Source organism: Lathyrus oleraceus, chromosome 3, assembly GCF_024323335.1.
Source record: "Lathyrus oleraceus cultivar Zhongwan6 chromosome 3, CAAS_Psat_ZW6_1.0, whole genome shotgun sequence".
NCBI classification, from domain to species: Eukaryota; Viridiplantae; Streptophyta; class Magnoliopsida; order Fabales; family Fabaceae; genus Lathyrus; species Lathyrus oleraceus.
In genome coordinates, this window is record NC_066581.1 from 221,618,942 (window position 1) to 221,636,579 (window position 17,638).

The 17,638-nt window shown below is 37.1% G+C and overlaps 1 protein-coding gene across 1 annotated transcript; it reads right to left on the bottom strand.

Moving 5' to 3' along the window:
- Positions 1 to 14,938: 14,938 nt before the first annotated feature.
- On the bottom strand, positions 14,939 to 15,796 carry LOC127130515 (uncharacterized). Its single transcript, XM_051059508.1, has one exon. The coding sequence runs from the start codon at positions 15,794 to 15,796 to the stop codon at positions 14,939 to 14,941; it is 858 nt and encodes a 285-aa protein (XP_050915465.1).
- Positions 15,797 to 17,638: the final 1,842 nt, after the last annotated feature.

The window sequence follows — 17,638 nt, forward strand, 5'->3', positions numbered from 1 at the left end:
ATGGTGAAGAGTTCGCTCGTCCTGTGAGTGCAGATGTAGTCAAGAAATACTTCGCCTAAAAAGAAAAGAATGACTCGCTAAGTTGAAAACCCGAAAGGGCGGCTTAGGAAAAAAAGAGCGTCTCAGTGGATTGAAAACCCGAAAGGGCGATCTATGCAAAAATTAGAGACATAAAATAGAAAAAATTCCCGATAAGTTGAGTACCCCATTCTGGGGCAACTTATGCAAAAATTAGGGATTATAGAAAGTAACTATATCCTGCTGATCTTCGGTTTTAAAGACATATCTTGAGTACATTGTCAGGTTTTGGTTCACTATCTCGAGCAGTCGCCAAAAGCACAATGGATATCAAGAGTTGGTAGAAGGATTAGCGGTCAATTGTATCCAATGTAACCCTTTTCCATGTAAATTACCATTTTCAAATTTGTAAATATCTATGGAGTCTTATCATTTACAGACTACCATTCTATTAAATAAAGTTGAGCTTTTATCCAATTATTTATACTCTTATTTATTTCATCCAATAGTTTTAAATTTTATTATGATCATTTTTGAAATTAAATTTTTTAATCAAAATCATTTTCTTAAACATATAAAAGCAAGAATTTTTCAAAGGAAGTTTTAAACAAATATCAACAGCATTTCAAAAAAACAGCATGTCTTAAGTGTGGAACTCTATGGGTCCCCCAAGCAGATAACACTTCGGGTATCCTTAGCCGAGTTTGTTGATCTAGTTCCCCAACGGAGTGTTTGATCCCCAGCGGAGCTTCTCTACTTTTCCTGGCCGAATTGGTTGATTCAGTGCCCTGCGTGGTTGTGTCTTTTCCCCGACAGAGTGACTGTTTTCCCAGGTAGAGTTTGTGTGTTCCTCAGCAGGGTTAATTTTCTATTTTGATCTTCAGTAGAGTAAGATCGATTTCCCTAGTAGATTGCGTTCGTTTCTCCGCCAATAGCCATCCGAATCCATCACAGTCAGAGTTTCCTCCTAGTTTTTGAGCAGTTATTTGTGTTTATCCTCTGTATGGTTGTCTCCCATTTGATATGGTGTTGACCTAAAGTTCTCTACAAATGGGATAATATTTCCTTTCCTCAGCAGATCTCGTCCTTCCCCAGATATTGATGAACCTTTAGGATGTTGATCTCCATGTTCTCTGGAAATTGTATCCCGTTGACCGAGGATTATACTAATGATTCAAATTGTTTGCGACATCTTTGTATCCTTTGCGATCGTTTTGTCAGCATAATCATCATATATACATATACATATACATATACATATACACTCATATAATTTCATAATTACAAATTTTTGCATAATCATATTTGTTGATTCATTGTCTGAGATTCTTATTCTTTGTTATGGTGGTACTTCATCCCCATACAAGTTTGGCGTCCGTCATCCTTCAATTGTAGAGTGTCGGCCCCTTAAGCATAATGATTTTAACCTTTCTCCCTTCCCCATTGAGTTATTTCCTACGGGATGATCGTTGTTTTAGTTTCCTCCCTAGTTGATTATCTGAATGGAATTACTCCCCTTGAGCTATATCCTCATTGGGTTGAGTCTTGATTGACCATTTATTTCTAGATCTTACCTAGATAGATGCTTTTGGTCCCCTGAGAGCCTATTACCCAGTAACTGGTAATATTCTTCTCATGTTCTTCACTTTTTCCCAATACCCGATAAGAGCAACTTTTTCTCCTCAGCGGATTCATTTTCACGTTTCCCCAGGAAGTATATCCTTGATATGTTCATCCTAACTGGTGACAGATATCTTTCTTCCCCTGCTTGAGTCTATCCTTGATATGTTCATCTTAAACGATGAAGGATATTCTCATCCTTGGTATTCTACCCAGTAAAAAGGTAGTTGTAATCCCTATTTTGTTCCCAGAGGGTTGGTCCTTGATACGTTCATCCTAACCGATGACGGATTTCCTCCTCTTTGCGGTCTTCTACCCAGTAACCAGTAGTCGTAAATCCTACTTTTCTCCTCAACAGAGTCTATCCTTGATATGTTCATCCTAACTGATGACAAATTTTCTCTTTAATGGTCTTATATCCAGTATTTGATATATGTAATTCCTACTTGTTGTTCAGTTGGTTTATCCTTGATATGTTCATCTTAACCGATGACGGGTATCCTCCTTGACAATTCCCAGGCAAAACTATCCTTGATATGTTCATCTTAAACGATGACGAATTTTCTTTCCTTTGAGACTATCCTTGATATGTTCACCTTAACCGGTGACGAATATTCTCTTCTTTGGTCTTCTGCCCAGTAACTGGTAGTTGTAAATCCTATTTCTGTTGTTTTCCCCAGCAAGGTTATTCTTACCCAGTAACCGGTAATAAATATTCTCCAACGAGTCATCCTTGATATGTTCATCCAAGCCGATGACGGGTGTCCTCTCTGCCAGACTTTTATTACCTCCTTACCCAATAACAGGTAGCGGATAATGGATTTCTGCTCCTCCTTTGTTGAAGTTCATTTCTTCCCCAATTGAGTTGAGTGCGTTTTTCCTTAATGAAATCGCTTTTCCCTGCATTAATTCAAGAACTTCACTTTTATCCTGATCTACTTGTAATCCCCTGCAAATGTTTTGTTCCACCGACTGAGTCTTTCCATTTTTATGGAATTCCTCTAGTACCCCCCAGTAGTTTTCAAGTCGTAGCCTGGCCTACGCATAAACCTTTATCCCCCAGAGTCCCTGGCTCCCGAGAGAGTTTTCCTTACAAAATGCATTATACTCCTGCGGATCTTCGATCTCTCTGATTTCTTTTTCTCTGTGGCAATATTTCCCCACAGAGAATTTTCTTTTTACATTCATATCATATGCATCATGAGGCCTCTTAGGGACCAAAATTTATTTCTATGTTGTAATTTAAGCCCATTCTACTAAGTCGATACGAAGAGTTTAACCTTCACCTCCTCAATTAGAATGTCTTTAAATAAGGGCAGCTATAAGACCCCAATTTTGACCCTAAGATTCCTTATGCAATTTCATCATATGCATTAGCATTGGAATCACACCTTAGTATCCTCCTTAGCCCTCTTTCATTGGGTTTGTTTTGGGAGAGATCACCAAGCACCATGTGAATAGATCATACTTGTATATTATCACTTTACTAACCAAAATACCAAAAATATGTCTTTGCATGTGCCTAACTTTTTGTAGGTAGGGCATGATCCTCATTGACCTATCAAGATCACATCTAGGGTTTGAGATCCTCATGGCTAAGAGCATAATCAAAGATTGATCCACAATGTCTCAAAACATCATATATGAGTCCCAATAATCTCTACATGTTATATTGATCAAGTATTCTTAAAGAGTTTGGAGGTGATTTGCCTTGGAAACCCTAGTTTGATTGGGTGTCTTGAGTAACTTCTCCAACAAGCTATCTCACCAATTGATCTAATTCCTCAGGGGACACTTCAAAATTCATCATCTTATGCATATATGATCTACCATGAGCCTCAAAAGACAAGAGAATTGAAGGTTAGCAAGTTGGTTGATGGTGGTTGGCCAGATGAATTCATGTGATCAAAACTGGATCTCCCTAGACCCTATCTCCTATAATTTTCACCATATGAAAATGATCCCAAGAGCAAAGTTAATCTAAATGACATTCCAAACAACTTTCATGTTGAGACCTAGAGATAGTTTTACTTTTAAAATCATTTTCTATGTTTAAATATTATAGGTTATTTTGTCTAAACCCTAATTTGAAAGTCAACTTCCCAAGGCACTAACTTGCTCAATCTTTATGAGATGAAAGATTTCCAAGTTTCGCAATCAAATTCAAGATTTATACTTCAACTTTGATGTATGGAGTCAGAGCTAATTCAACTTTTATGAGCATGTGATATGAGGATACAATATAGATCATTTTTTACTTATACCATTGAACAAGTGATTTTTCCAAACTTCAAAAATGCATAACTTTATCATTCTTAATCCAAATGACATGAAATTTGTGACAAGTTTGAAGGTATTTGAAATATATACAACTTTGATGAAGACACTTTTCTCATTTGAAGCTCACATAAAAAGTTAAGCACGGTGGAATATTGAGATATATGACTTGACACTTAGAAAAAATTTCAATATTTTGAAATTTCCAAACTTCCACCTCAAAATTTACCATGATCCAAGCTCCAAATGGAAAAGTGTTCAACATCAAACTTTCTCCCCTTGATCTAAGCTTTCCAAATAAACCAAGTTCATGCATTTTGGATGAGATTATCTAGGTCTGCACATGGCTTTAACAGAGCAACATGATTGGAAGAAATCAAATGCCAAAAATCACATTTCACATTGCCTTGACATCCAAGCATGGTTTGAACTTCATAACAGATGCAACTGGATCAAACTGGATTACTTCATGAGCCTGTACACGCCCATTCAGGCTTGTGCATGAAATCTCCAAATTAAGCGAATTTTCAAGTGTGCAAATATCAGTCCCTATTGCTATAAATACAAGCCCTTGGAGCTCAATTCAAACACACGTTGCTCGCCAGCTTTTCCCCCAATTCAAACCATCACATTTCAAAGGAAAACCTGATAATTTGTAACTTTAAAATTAAGTTTGAAACTCACTGTTTGGAGATTCAAGAACTCCAGGATCCAAAGCTTTGTACCATTGCCAAACCTCTCCTACAAGCTTCTCAAGTGTGATCAGATCAATTTTGAAGCAAGCAACATCAAGTTCTACACAGCATTAAAGGTAAATTTCAGAAAACTTAATCTCTTCGATTCTCACTCAATTCTCATCAATTGTCTTGGATCTTTGGTTGTCTAAAGTCCTACCAATGTAGGCAAGAAGATTGAGTTGCTTTGAGGTCAAATTGAAGCAACTCAGTTGATACACCTCAAAATTCGACTCCTCATATCTTTCTATATATTTGGAGTTAGTTGAAATTGAGGTCAGATTCGTGCTTTACACAATTTTTTTCTTTCAAATCATGTCCTTCTTTTTTATTTTGGTGATGGTTGAGGGTGGACCAGTCCGGTGAGGTCCACCGGAGAAGAACATAGGATCCATTCAAAGCGTTTTAATCATGACCGTACATGTTGATTACCATGCGTGTGATCAGTTGACTCAAGTGCATAGTGGATTGTGCGCGCTCAGCCACTTGATCAGCCACCTCAACTAATTAGGGAGATTAGGTGGCTCACGTTTTTTTGATTTTTTGATTTTTGTTTTAATTCATTTTATTTTTATTTACTCATATTAATTTTAATATTGATCCAAAAAATATGAGAGTTTCACCAAAAATATTTTAAATAAATTCCTCTTTCATATTCTGAAATAAAATTATTTTTTGGATCATTATTAATGTTTTTCATGATTTAATTGATTTTGTGTTTATTTTTAATTATTTAAAAATACTTTTAAGTCTTTAAAAATTCTATAAAAAAATCCCCAAGTTCCTTTGACCTTTTTTGACCTATGATAAATCTCATGGCTATTTCTTTGGTTTTTGATGAGGTTTTAGGAATTTGACAAACCATATTTAATTTAAAAGCATTATTTTAGTATTTTTAATTTGAATAAATGCCAAATAATTGTGTTGACGTCTTGTGATGGTTTGTGAAAGTTTGACTTGTGTTGTTGGGCCTTGGTCAAGGTTGATTTGACTTTGCTAGGTTAATCTCATTGGATTTTGGGGATTGATGGAATATACATTTCATCTCCCAAAATGAACGAATGATATTAATTTGGTAAGATTCCTCCTTTGACCAATTTGAGTTTTGATCCATTCCCCTCCCTCTTCATCTAATTCCCCTTCTTTATGCATCCATTTCATTTGGCCTATGATATCTCAAAGTCCTAAAGCTAGTTGATTGAATAATTAACATGAGTTTAGATAAGATTAGGCCACCTCTTTTGCATATTGTTTTTGTGTGTGATATGTTTCATGAGCATAGTCCATTATACTATGTCTCTAACATGCATCAACACCAAAATTCTATTGCCCGACCTCAAATAGTTGTGACTTCTACATAAGTACAATTACGATTGCTTAACATAACGCTAAATTTTTAACACAAAAAGGCATAGCATTCTAGTTAGTGAGATTATAAGTCTCCCCACTTTCATGGTATTTGTCAGACCCCAATTTTGGCCCTAAGATCCCTCATGGCATCATACCATATCATTGCATAGCCTCAAGGATCATTGGACACCTTGCTTCCTTCCCTTTGGGTAGGGATCTCCTGAGAGTGGTTCTTGATCACCAAGCATGTTTGCATTTGTACATCATTGCTTTTCTTTTTATCACTAACCAAAAGTACAAAAATATGTCATCTAACTTTTGTCTTGCAGATGAAACATTAACAGGTCAAGGAAATCAAAGGCATTCATTGAGCAATAAATGGTGGTCATTCTTGAGATTTGGACCCCACAATTATTCACAAGAGTTCATATGAGCTATGATGTTATTTTGAAGCAAAATCCCAAGTGGTAGAGGCTTGAATTTCATCAGAACATTTCCAAGTCATCTGAAGACCTAAGAAGTCAACTGCAAAGTCAACTGTGGATTTGGAGGTGGGAAGTGATTGGAAATACTTCATTCATGTTCAAACAAGTCTCATTTGACATTTCAAACACTCACATTGAAGAATTTGAAGTCAGGTTAATAATTTCCAAAAATAGAAAGTAACCTATAATTTGAACTTTCCAAAAATGGAAAGATTTTGAACCAACTTCAACTCAATATTACATCATCAAGAAAGCTTCAAATGAAATTTTGTTGAATATGAAAGTTGTAGATCTTTCTCTCCCATTTCCAAAATGTCCAAGATCATGAATTTCTCATGCGTGGTTAAGGAGATACGATCAAATCATGGCAAATGGTGCATGGGACTTCAAATGAGCATAACTTTTCAACCAAAGCTCCAACATGAGTGGTTCTTTTTGCAATATTCTCCTCTTGACCTCTAATTTCCAAATCATGCATCACATTACATGAATTGTCATCACATGATCACTTATTAATCCATGGTTTTTTGGAGGGAAATTACAAAATTCAAAAGTGGTGCATTGTTTGAACTTTTTGCCATTGCCATTGGTTTTAAAAATTGATTTTAAGGGAAAATGGATCAGATTCGTGTACTGTTCACACATGCATTCCATGCATGGGGGTGAAAAACCATTTTTGCACATACACCTCATAAGTGATTAATCTCATTTGCATTAGGCTTAAACATGATTACAGCATGATTAGCATGGCATATATAAGAATAATCATAACTGCATTTGCCATTAACTACCATTTTTCAGATCTAGATCCAAATTCTCCAAAAAAATTCTCTGAAAATTTCTTCCAAATTCTTCACATCCAAGCCTTTTCTAGTGCTAGATTCATGATCATGAAGCTTTGTTGAACAAGTTTGAACGTGGAATTGAAGCAATTGGTGCCATATTGAAGCATACTCGAAGCTTGAAGCATCCATGGTGATTTCAAAATCTGCTGAATTCAAGTGTGTTTGAACTTCATTCTCTCCAATAATCATCTCACTAAGCATCATAGAGGAACATTGGAGCTATCACAAGCCTTGAAACAAGCCAAATCCGAATCTGCACTTCAAGAGGTCACAATTCGAATCTCTTATTTTTTGAAATTCATTGCTATGTTGTTGTAGATCGTGTTGTCCTGATGAATTTCAGCTTTGAATCATGTGATTTGGTGCTGTTTTGAGTTAGTTATGGATGATTGAAAGTTTGGTGATGAAATTTATTTTCTTCGATCCGAGCTTGTTTTGATGTTTTTGCATGAATTGTTTATGGATCTTGCATGTACATGACATGATGATTTGAATGCTATGCTTGATTGTGATTTCTGGATATTTTTTTTTATTTTCTGGAAAATTCAAATGAAGATCATCATGATCTTCATCTTCAACCTATGAACTTTCTCATTTCCAGTTTTTGCTACGAAACTGTTGCACTTTTGCTACGAAATTTTGATTAGCTACGAATGCCATGCAGCGCTATGGTTTTACAGTCTAAACGCTGTCGTTTTAGACTAGCGCGCAATTTTCAAATGTGCGCCAGGTTCGATCCTGGCCGAGTGAATATTTTCAAATGCTTCATCATTTTCTTGTTTCCCTCCCATTTTCACATGCTATGTCCATTTTGATTTTTAATTTTTTCCTTAACTTCAAAAAATCACAACAAATAGAAAAATGCATCATTTGATCTCCAATTTTTTCCTACTTGCTCCTTTGCTTGTCTATTATTTTTTTATCATAATTTCCAAAATTGTGCTTGGCTGGATTTTATTTGATGCTAGGATATGTGATCATATGTCTCATGGTGACCTTGCCTTGCTTATTCCTTTGTGAAATGCTTGTTTCTTATCCAATGAATGTGAAATTTTGCATGCTAAATCTAGACTCATTGCTGGACATTTTGGTTTTGGTTTGGTATTTTTCCTATGCATCATCTCTGTTTTATGCTTGTGCTAAGTTGGTGTGACAATTTGTGTCACACCTTTGATTGATCCAAGTTGTGCCATTTAATTTCCACGCCAAATGATTTCTGATTCCCCTGATTTTTTGTATGTTGATCATGTTAGATATATTGAATGTGCATGAATTTTTGCAGATTTATTTGAATCATTTCTGTTATAATTTGAATTTTTCATTCATGTTGATCACATATGAGCTTTGAAATTGCCTTGAACTACTTTTGGTCATGAAATGCTTTTGGTGATTGATTTTGATGTGAGCCTTTTTAGGACTTGTCAATAAGTGTTTGATTTTGATGTGAGCCTTTTTAGGACTTGTCAGCCCCTGTTTTGAATTTTTTTCTCCATCTTTGACCCTAGGCTTTGACCTAGTGGTTTGTTGCTTATATTTGAGTTTTGATTTCAGGTTAAAGCATCCAAGTTCCATAGTTGTTGATGCTCCCTCATGTGAACATTGATGTTTGCTTTTGATTACTAACACTTGTGTGTTTTGTAGGTTGATGCTAACTCATTTGAGTTTGCCTTATGGCTTACACATTTTGTACATTGAGATCATTTGTTGCTTATTGTCTGTTGTCTGTTTGTCTGAGTATTGTACTGATCTGTTTAGTGTTTCCACAGGTACCTAAGTTGCTTTAAGTTCATTTGAACTTTGCTTTTGCTTGGTTGCTTAACCACTTAGGTATAATCTCTAATCTTCATGTAGTCTAGAAGACCTACTGTTATTGGTAGGCACCTGTCTGAAGTCCTCCTTAAGAGGCAATGCTTGTGATTGTTTAACTTTTGTGCCAAGCAGGAAAAGTCCTCTTATGAGGCAATTGGCAGATAAAAGAGACGTGTAATCCATCTCCTGCTACTTAGTGTGTCATTCACCTTGCTCACACCATGTGTTGTTGCATGGTGAATAATAACCCAAGATCTTATAGAGTCCATTTGTGGAGAAGAGTTTCAACTTTCTGAACTCCCACACTTTCCATTAATCAAAGCTCTCCCTGACCAGGGATAAGAGCTATGAGGCACACCCCCTCATCTCCTTTTCATCTGCTTCACCCTAACTCTCAATGTTAGGGTTAAGAGCTCAAAACACCCCATTCCAGCTGGCTGTAAAGCCTAACCTTGCTTGAGCCTAATTGATTGTATATAGTGTGTGCTAATTGACTTGTTTGTTTGCTTACTTGATTCATCTGTGCATATTTGCTTGAGTGTGCCTTTGTGCATTTATCTTCATCACTTGTATATCATTTCATAAACATTGTTCATATCTTTGCAACTTTTGGTTGTCCATGGAGGAGGCAAGCATAAGTCCATTGCTTGGAAGTTGTTTTCCTATGATATGGTGGGAGATTGGTATAAGTCCATTGATTGGCATCCGATATCCATTTTGTTTTGTGAGACTAGTATAAGTCCATTTATTGGCCTCTGGTATCCTTGTTTCTTTGCTTTGTGAGACTAGTATAAGTCCATTAATTGGCATCCGGTATCCATTTTGTTTTGTGAGATTGGTATAAGTCCATTGATTGACATCTGGTATCCATTTTGTTTTGTGAGATTGGTATAAGTCCATTGAGTGGCATCCGGTATCCATTTTGTTTTGTGAGATTGGAATAAGTCCATTGATTGGCATCCGGTATCCATTTACTTTGTCCATCTGTTATTTGCATTGTTGCCTTTTCCAAAGGAATCACTTGAATCATCTACATATGATCTCAAGAGGTGAACATCTAAGAAGTTTTACATCCCTTAACCCCCCACCTTTTGTTATTTTGAACCTCCATTTGCATGTTAACCCAAAACCAGAAAACTATTGTGCAAACATCTTCATTTCTTTTCAAAATTAGAAACCTAGGTCTTAGGCCTTTGATTTTTCAAACTTCATTTTCATAATACTTCTTTTGAATTGAATTCTAATCACACTTTAACCACTTTTTTGTGAATAACCCTAATTGGTTAATTTCACTCATTCAATTGTTTTGTGGCTTTGTCCATTCTTGATAAGTTTTCATACATTAGCCATAAGTTTGATTTATCCTAGTTGGTTGATGTTAATCTCACCTTTTGTCCTTAGTGATTGAATTGTAAGACTTCCTTGCTTATTATAGGGTTAACCCCTCACTAGCAAGTTGAAGCTTTTCTCACATGGTGGACTTGTTGTTTGTATAAGGTCAAGTTTTCTCCCGGGGATAACGAAAGACCTTAGAGCTTTTGTTTTAAAATCAACCCACTCATATTTTGGAAATATTTTAGCCGAACTACGGCGTTTTGATCCTTACCTTCCATGGAAAGGTACGTAGGCAACGGGTTCATCCGTTCAAACACAAAAATAATAACTTGTATATTCTTTTCTCATCCCTTCAATCCATGTTTGCACAATAAATATTTCATAAACAAATAACATTTCATACAACAAGTTGTGAAAAGGGCTCCCTAGGAGTACCTAGGACGTTTTGGGTGCCTAACACCTTCCCATTTCGTAATTAACCCCTTACCCAGATCTCTGATCTTTTCATTAGTTTTCTATGTGTAAAACTTCTTAGGCTTTTTTTCGCTTTTTAGCCATTCCTTTGGATAAATAAAAGTGCGGTGGCGACTCGATTCTTTCTATGCTTTGCTTTTGATTTAATCAATAAATCATAAAGTGACGAATACACCGCTACAGTATTGTATGGAAACTTGGCCTTTTTTCCTTCCTTTGAAAGATGTCTTGGCTCAAGGATCCATGCTTATGATAAGTGGGTTGAGTGTTCTCCAAAGAATGACTTAAAACAAAAACAAAAGCAAAACAATACTAACTTCTAACTCATTAACAACTAACATTTAATTTCAAGTATTTTATTTTAATGCACTTTAATTTTTATGCTTTATTCATTTGCCATTATTCATATCATTCTAATTATTTTTGTTAATGTCATTTTCCCTTTGTCTATTTGGACCATATTGTGTGATATATATTGTTTGTATATACTTTGTTTGTTTATGTGGTATTTGACCATTAATGTACATAACAATAACAAAAACCCTAAAAGACTATTGTGTGGACTCTTGACTTGATCTTGGACAATTGGATTTTGAATTTAGGCATCATTCCTATTTAATAAGGACTTGACCAATGGCAACTATCATGTAACCAAGTGCTTGCAATTTGAAACTTCATCTGATACATCTTTGAAAATCCATTTGAGTTCATCTGCAACATGATCATTGTGAAGTTGTTATTTTGAACTTGTGACTTATGGAATTCATCTGCTACATGGGCCAATCTGAAGAAGATTATGGACTGGCTAAGACTTAGATGGGGCTATCTTTATTTGATGCCTTGCTCTTCAAGTTAATATTGTATGCATTGTTTGTTGCTTGATTCTAATATCCAAGGGAATTTTTTATTTCTATATGGCATTCTTGCCTATTGGATTGCTACCCATTGGTCAGATCTTTTCAACTCTTAACTTTTAATTTTGTGCATAGGATTAGTCTCTTCATCTCCTCCTCATCTCTTTAATTTCAAAATCTCTCCTTCCTTTCAAAAACTTCTTTTTTTGAAATTGTTATTTTCTAAATTTTCACCACTTTATAAACTAGAAACTTTGGCCTTATGCCATTGCATTTTCAAACTTCTTTTCTTAATCAAACTTGTAAATAGACTTAACTATACTTGACCTAAACTTTCAAAAAAAGAAGCCAAAAAGAACTAACTCATTCAAACCATTTTCTAGGCCTTTGTGCCTTTCAAACATAATTTTTGTTAAAAACAATGCATCCACTTTGAAATTTGTATCACGAACTACGAGGTTTTTATCCATCATTTTTATGTTAGTACGTAGGCACAAGTCTGAAGGTCTTGTCAAACACAAAAAAATATAATTAATGAATTATTTTCTCATCCCCCCATTCTATTTGTTTGTAAACATCATTTTGTACAAAATACATATGCACACAAAAAAGGGCTCCCTGAGAGTACCTAGGACACTTTGGGTGCTAACACCTTCCCTCTTTATAAACAACCCCCTTACCTGTAATCTCTGACATTTGTTAGTTTTGGTTTGAAAACTTCTTACTTTTGGGTTTTGTTCATACTTTTTCCCTTTTCCCTTGGAAACAATAAAAGTGCGGTAGCAACTCTTGTTATTTGATGTCTAGCTTATCCATAGCTTGATGATCCTGAATTTACCTCTACAGTATCAAACCGGGTTGCTTCGTCTCCCATTCACCTTTGATCTAATTCACAACCAAATCTGAATCTCCATAGGCGTCAAGATATTTGATTCTGAGATCAATGGCCTCTTCAAGCCCCATAATGCAAGCTTCATACTTAACCATATTGTTTGTACACTTGAAAGTCAATCTAGATGTAAACGGAAAATGCGTTCCTTGAGGAGTAATAATGACTGCCCCAATGCGATTACCATACTGATTAACAGTTCTATCAAATACCATGCCCCAACGGAAACCAGGTTCTGGCCCTTCTTCAAGCAGTGGTTCATCACAATCTTCCATTTTCAAGTACAAGATCTTTTCATCAGGAAAATGATATTGTACTGACTGATAATCTTCAATTGGTTGGTGAGCCAAATGGTTAGCCAAGACACTACCTTTGATACCTTTTTGAGATCAGTATTCTATATCATACTCGGATAACAAAATCTGCCAACGGGAAATCCTCCCAGTTAAAGCAGGCTTGTCAAAAATATACTTGATTGGATCCATTTTGAATATCAACCAAGTGGTATGATTCAACATATACTGATGAAGACGCTTAGCAGCCCAAGCCAATGCGCAACAAGTCTTTTCAAGCATAGAATACTGAGTCTCACGGTCGGTGAATTTCTTATTGAGGTAGTAAATAGCATATTATATATTTTCAGTTCTGTCTTGCTGACCAAGAACACAATCCATACTCTCTTTAAGCACAGTCAAATACATGATCAACGGACTTCCTTCAACAGGTTGTTCGCTGTGAATTTTGGCGAACAACCTCTGGTTTTCCAAAACTTGTAGAATTGGGTTACTTGCAGGATCAACCACACAAATCCTAGGACATGTGCAAATCTAAATAACTTCGTGAATCTCTAGAACGGCTTTTGTACTTTTCATTTGGCTTTATAAAGTTTTTTATGTCGAAAAGTGTTGATTAGAAACGTTTAAATAGATGTAAATTTGACAAGATAAGATAAATGGCAGAAAATAACTGACAAAACATAAAGTGTCGAAAGAAGAAATGCAGAAAGATAATTGACTAGTAGATGTAAAGAGAAATTGGCAAAGAACTTTAAACTTTATAAAATAAAACTTCAAAAGAATTGGTGTTTGTTTACACATACATGTTCCAAATATGACTCTTTTCTCTCACACGGGTACTTTGAGTATTTGCAGGAATTTTGTACAAGTAATTTTTCACACCCTTTTTCTGATAACAAATATCCTATTTATATACAAATAAAACAACTGTTACTAACGAACAAATCTTAAAACTGTGACACTTGGCTCTCTTCCTTTTGCCAGATGCTTCCACGCGTCTTCTGCCAAACGTCACAACTCTTTTGAATTTGAAATTACACTTTACGTTGAAATGACGTGCCTCTCCAGACTCTGTCGAATTGTCGAAATATTATAGCATCATCCGTGTTCGTCAAAAACGTCTTTCCATCTGCAACTCATGGCCTGCTGCAGCATCTATAAGCATTTCTGCCACTGGCATAGGATATTCATCCTTTGGGGTAGCCGAATTTAAGTCTCGAAAATCAATGCATACCCTAAGTTTGCCATTTTTCTTAACTACAGGAACAATATTTGCAATCCATTCGACATACCTGGTTGTGCGGATGAACTTGCATTTTAGAAGTCTTTCGACCTCTTCTTTTATTTTCGACAGAATTTCTGGTGCGAAGCGTCGTGAAGTCTGTTTTAATGGCTTCTTTCCTTCCATTATTGGTAGCTGCAGTTCGACCAAACTTCTGTCTAGACCAGGCATCTCGTCGTAATCCCATGCGAAGCAGTCTTTGAACTCTTTCAGCAACTGGATTATTTCGACCTTGAATTGGGGGTCCATTTTTGCGCTTATGTAGGTTGGTCAATTTTCTGCCCCCACTCCTAAGTTTATTTCTTCGAATGGATCCTGCGCCACCATCTTCTCGTTAGTTGACATTGGATCTTTTTCGTACCCTAGAGGTTCGTCGTCATAAATGGTGTCAAGATTTTGGTGTTGCCATTCGCCCATTTGGTTGTTATCATGATCTTCTGCAACGTCTCTTTGGGGACATTGTTTGTTGGAATTTTCTTCGTTGGCTTCGACAGCCATGTATTTTACTTCAGCCTCAAGGGCCTCTTTGAGTGTGTTTTCGGCTATGTAAGCCGTAATTTTTTCGAGCGCTGATTATTTACTTGTCATCGTCAAATTCGCTTCCCCATCCTGTTGGCGCTATATGAGTAGTTCCCCACATGTAAGATTCACCAATTACTTCTTTGTCCCACTAGAAACCATGTGTAGGATGAAGGTACATGGAGCAGTAGGCGTTGTCTGTTGCCTTTAAGTCGAATTCGGCTGGGCTGCATGGAGGTATGTGAGCCAGGTTCTTGTCGAAACTTTGACTGTTGACATTGTTTATCTCTGTCATGAAATAGCTTTGATCAGCCTCAATGTTTTCCACGATCCCGTCTGGCCTCCATATGGCTATCCGCTGATGCATTGAAGAGGGTACGGCTCCTACGCCATGAATCCACTCCCTTCCAAGCAATAGGTTGTAGTTCGCCCTTGAAGCAATGACCATAAACATTGTTGGCCTTGTTATGGTTCCAACAGTCAAATTCACTTGGATGACACCTATAGTGGTTCCTACTTTCCCTTCATAGTTCGACAACACCATGTTGTGAGGTTTTGCGTCTGAATCATCCTTCCCAATCCTCTTTAGCATAAAATGGGGCATCAAATTTACTGCTGCTCCCCCATCCACCAGTATCTTGTTTACACCAATATTCTCCACCTTTCCTTTTATGAATAAAGGCTTCAAATGTGCTTTCATGGAATCATCTGGCCTTTCGAAGAAAGCATTCTGCTCTTCGACGCACCCATTGTTCATCACGTAGTAGCAGACGGGCCTATGTGCCATTAATTCTTCTTCCATCTCGTCTTCTTCGTCTTCGACCTCCATTACTCTATCATAATCTCTAGGGAGAACAGATACCACGTTGCAGATCACATTAAAAGATTCTTCTGAGTCAGATTCGAAGTTGTCAGTTATTTCGTCGTCTTCCCGCATCTTCTCTTTCGACGCCACTGGTTCGACAATGCTACCAGGATTGATCTGGAGGGAAGTGTCTTTTCTGCTCATTATCTGACGATTGTTACTAGACTCTGCTTTATCTTTGCTGTCAGTGTCTTTTCCATTCACGCTTTTTTCTGCAGCCTCTTTTTCTGCCCTCTTCTGCCTCTAGAATCTTCTCCATTGGGATCTTGACATAGGGTTTTTTCCTTTATAGTTTTCTGAAGGATATGATCTTGGCTTGTGCTTTTCCATTTCCTTCTTGCCTTCCATCGAAGCGCCTCTTTGAACCTCGAATTTTCTCCATTTTTTCTGCCCTTGGGCATCTCTAATAGGTTGAACCCACTTGTCATCCATTGCTTTGTTAGACGGTTTGTAAGTGTTTTGGTATCTTTCTCCATGCCTCCACTGGTGGTGATCACTTCTCCTTGGGTCATATCTTACTGTCCCCCAATTCTCTCTCCTCTTGGCTTTATCCACTGCTTCCAGATTGGTTGCTGCCTTCCTGTCGAAGATTGCACTGCAGCGTGGGCATGACATTATTTCGGTCCTCATCTTTTGGCACCTCTTAATGAATTCTATTAGATTTTTCTCCTCTTTAGGATATGCCAGCCTTTGGTACTCCTTTCGACGATGATCTTCACCCACATCAGCTTGGTCTCCCTGAGTTACTTCCACCATGTATATCCCAACATTTCGTTCGTCAGCAATGCTTAAGTCGTCCATTTTCTTGATGAGTCTTTCTTCTTCGACTTCAACACCTCTTAGCATCTGATCAAACTCCTTTTCTGGGCAGCAGCACCAAGACATGTTCTGGGACCATGTTTGCAACAACATTTGTTCCAATTTCCTTTGGGGTCTTCCATTATTATACGCAGGATTCCACTGGTCATAGGCTTCGTAGGACCATTCACAACTTCTATTTTGATTCTTGTGACCTCTTTGCTGAAAGGTCCCATGGTGTTGACACAGTTTGCAACATCACCTGTCTTTGTTTGATCAAGATCAAGGCCTTCAGTAGCCTTGTTTTCAATAATGAGGTCTTTAGTAACCTTCTTTTTCATATTAGGGAGATTCTCAATTGCCTCAACTATTTTTTCATTGTTGTCTGAAGGAACATCTCCCCAACTGCTTGGTTGGATTGTGTTGATGTCGATCTGAGAACTTGCCGGTGCATTGTATTTCACGAGATAATCGTACTTCCCACTTGGTTGTCCCAAGCAGTCCCAATTCTCGTCCTGTCGAACCAAACCATCTTCGGCAGTATTGTCATTGTCCTTCTTGTCGAAACCTTCAGTAGTTTCCATCTTATTCTGGTCGTTAAAGCCTTTAGTAACTTCAACTTCGATCTGGTTTGCGAGATCATCAACAATCTCCACCATGTTGATATTTGTGTCGAATTCTCCAACAGCTTCCACCATTTCGAGATTGCCATCAGGAGCAATTTCGACCTCCACCATGTTCACAATGGATGGTTCAGCGTAATGGGCTTCGACTGGCTGCATGGGATTCGAATCGATCCTCATTTGCTGTTTTGGCTTATCACCAAACTTCAGCCTTCCGTCACGGATAGCATTTTGAACGAGATCCCTAAAAAGGAAACAGCGAGACGTTTTATGGCCCAGAAAATTATGGTATTTACAAAAACCTCTCTTTTTCTGTTGTTCCATAGGCGGTTCTTTAGTGCCTGGTGGTTTTATTAATTGGCCATCTTTAACCAACAAGTCGAAAATTTCGTCACATTTGGTGATGTCGAATGTATAAGTTCTTTTGGGAAAATTATCATTGGTTTCGACTGGGTTTTCGTTCGACGGAGTTAGTACTTTACACGAATAGGGTGGGCCTTGCTTTAGTTCTGCTAAGTCAATCTCTTGTTCGTCGAAGTTACTTGGTTCGTTTTCGTCGTACTCA

Bases quoted from the DNA above. Each gene is read 5' to 3' on its own strand.
- LOC127130515 (XM_051059508.1), bottom strand. From the start codon at position 15,796: ATGAGCAGAAAAGACACTTCCCTCCAGATCAATCCTGGTAGCATTGTC.